Genomic DNA, 3,152 nt, shown 5'->3' with positions numbered 1-3,152 from the left:
TTGACTACAGGAATATATATGAACCAAAACTTGGACGACAAAGACATTGATGAGCTAAACTTTTAACGAAGGATATATCTAAATATTTTTACAAAATTTAGGGGCATATTTGACTCTTTTCCCATAACTATCCTATATTACCAAAAAAAAAAAAAAAAAAAAAAATCTATTTCCTTAATTATTTTTTCCAATGAGGAAAGAACTTTAAACCAAATTTTTAGATAGTAACAACCTAACAAACGAGAAATCTAGTGTTGTTTTTACTCATTCCTCCCCCTCATTTGACGCCATTATTTCCGAAACAAATGATCTACACGTGCACAGCTCAACTAACCTCTCATGGCCGTCGATCTTCCTGCAACCTCTAACTAAATCAACGCTTATAATCAGTCCACGTCATCGATCCTCGCCAATCTCCTTCTCCAATCAGAACAAATCTCAATTGCCTATAAATACCAAACCCACACCCATTCTTTTCCATCAATTGAAAAATTTCCCTTTCCATCTTTCTCGAATCTTCGCTTAATTTCTACACTAGTTATGGCTCCAAAGGCAGAAAAGAAGCCCGCCGAGAAGACTCCGGCATCGGAAAAACCGTCCGATGAAAAACCTCCGGCGGAGAAGAAGCCAAAAGCCGGAAAGAAGCTTCCGCCGAAGGATGTCGGCCCCGGTATCGGAGAAAAGAAAAAGAAGAAGGTGAAGAAGAGTTCCGAAACGTACAAGATCTATATATTCAAAGTGCTGAAACAAGTGCATCCTGATATTGGTATTTCAAGCAAAGCGATGGGGATAATGAACAGTTTTATTAATGATATATTTGAGAAATTGGCGCAGGAATCATCTAAACTTGCGAGGTATAATAAGAAACCTACGATTACATCTAGGGAAATTCAGACTGCTGTTAGATTGGTCTTGCCTGGTGAATTGGCTAAACATGCTGTTTCTGAAGGGACTAAAGCTGTTACCAAGTTTACAAGCTCTTAAATTTGTTTTGTTGGGTTATTTTGAGAATTGGTTATTAGGGTTTGGTGGTGTTAGAGTTGATAATTTTTTTTTTTTTGAGTTTTTATATTGTGTTTTGATGGGATAATGTAAAATAGAATGTTGTTCCTAGTCAATGAATCAACTTTTACCATATTGTAATTTGGTCTCTCCTTGTTGATTGCTGACAGTATACATTGAAATATTATTTAATTTCATGGGTGTTTTGGTATTGCTATATACTATGGTTATGTTTTCTTTCTGTTGCAAAACTGATGTGTATGTGTAGAGTATTGACACCTTCTTGTTGAATTATAGTTCAACTGATTGGGCATTTGTCCCACAATTACGTACTGTTACCTGTGTATATGATGTGCGCTTATTCCAATAACCATTTTATTGCATTCTTTGGGTAAAATTCTCTGATAAATTCTTTTGAATATGTTGAAAGGATTTGTATAGTTTGCCTCATCTTTTTTTTTTTTTTTGTATGGAAGTATAGTTGATTTCTTGATTTGGTGAAGTAATCCATGTATGGTGTTACTATGCTTCAACTTGAGCATGATTTTAGCTTGCTGATGGATGGGATTCTTTGGGTAAAATTCTCTGATAAATTCTTTTGAATATATTGAAAGGATTTGTATAGTTTGCCTCATCTTTTTTTTTTTGTATGGAAGTATAGTTGATTTCTTGATTTGGTGAAGTAATCCATGTATGGTGTTACTATGCTTCAACTTGAGCATGATTTTAGCTTGCTGATGGATGGGATGGTGTTCATTTCACATACTATTTACCTTGTGTGCAATTAAGTCGGTCACTTTATTGCAACATCATCCTCTTGACTTGTGATGCAATTATTCTTTACTTACAAAGCCATTTCTCAATTTGCATTCATTCTTTGTGCACAATTGTTCCAATTATTTTACTTGGTTATAAACAGTCTAGGTTATAAACAGTCTTTCAATTTGAGAGTACTGGTCTTACCATCATCAAGTTATTACTATTTGTATAATCATTTTGAAATGTGTGTCAAATTAAGGCTTGAGAAACAAAGACCTGGTAGTATTGTTGGGTGATCTCATGAGTTTCTCCTAGTCTGGGTGAGTGCGTGGCAGAAGTGGCAACGATAGCCGCAGGGACAGGGACCACCATTGAGGACCATGTGGCATACGTCAGTATTGTAGACTGAGGACTGGAAGAAGATCCTCAATGCCATATGAGCAAATTGGCAGTTGTCTCTATATCGGTGGGGGTTTCTATAGGGGTGTGCCCTGGTTTCTTGCCATTTGTTGCATAGCTCCATCTTGAACATGTGCTGATTGTACACCTCTAATTCAAGTGGTTTTCTTACTTCCTAGAATCTCCTTTCACACACACCCTTTGCTGCATCAATGGCAAAACATTTGTTAGGCAGTGAACAAATTTGTGTTTGGTGGGTGCTCTGCTCTCTGCACTTTCTTCCGGTGTGTCTAGCTGTTGTAATAACATTGAAGGAAAAGGAAAAAACACACATCTTAAGGTAATCTCTTGTTTGAATTCACTTTGATAATAAACTTGAACCAGCCAGGATCAAGTTATAGACTAGCTTTGTAAGTTAACAATGCTTTATATTTCGTGATGGTGCTTTAGTAAATTGTTATTTGTACATGTCCACTTGCTCTTGTTCTATGAAATAAAATCTGATTTGTCATGCTCTTATGTGGTAAATTTATGATCTTCTCTCTTTCTCTAGTTGTCAAAGATGGATATTTCCTTGATTGCAAATGCTATCTAATCAACTTACTTATTGTTAATCTCAATGCATGTGCTTATGGGTTAACATTTACATAGTAGATGTGGAATTAATAGCGGTGAGGGTTTTGTTCTGGTAGTTTACTGAATTAAGGCAAAAGAGTTGCAATTCATGCTTTTGATTTTTAATAGACCTTTTTAAAGAAGTTTTTATATATCTATCCGAAAGATGTTTTTATATATCTATCAACCCTTGAAAACACCCTCTTGTATAAATGCAAGGCAAGGCTGCGTACAATTGACCCTTGTGGTCGGGCCCTTCCCCGACCCACATAGGCCCTTTCCCGACCCACATAGCGGGAGCCTTAGTGCACTGGGCTGCCTATTTTTTCTAGAAAATCCAAATATAATTTGATTAACTGAATTTCTCGCTCTATGTT

At 36.2% G+C, this 3,152-nt stretch overlaps 1 protein-coding gene across 1 annotated transcript; it reads left to right on the top strand.

Annotated features, from left to right (window-relative positions):
- The first annotated feature begins 344 nt into the window (after nucleotides 1-344).
- LOC107873526 (histone H2B.7) lies at nucleotides 345-1,143 on the top strand. The gene has a single exon (XM_016720396.2). It carries the CDS (start codon nucleotides 541-543, stop codon nucleotides 982-984), a length of 444 nt encoding a protein of 147 aa, XP_016575882.1. The 5' UTR covers nucleotides 345-540; the 3' UTR covers nucleotides 985-1,143.
- The last annotated feature ends 2,009 nt before the right edge of the window (nucleotides 1,144-3,152 follow it).

This window comes from Capsicum annuum, chromosome 6 (genome assembly GCF_002878395.1).
Source record: "Capsicum annuum cultivar UCD-10X-F1 chromosome 6, UCD10Xv1.1, whole genome shotgun sequence".
Classification (NCBI taxonomy): Eukaryota; Viridiplantae; Streptophyta; class Magnoliopsida; order Solanales; family Solanaceae; genus Capsicum; species Capsicum annuum.
Note: the sequence above shows the minus strand (reverse complement) of the source record. Positions and strands in the feature narration are given on the sequence as shown.

Bases quoted from the DNA above. Each gene is read 5' to 3' on its own strand.
- LOC107873526 (XM_016720396.2), top strand. From the start codon at position 541: ATGGCTCCAAAGGCAGAAAAGAAGCCCGCCGAGAAGACTCCGGCATCG.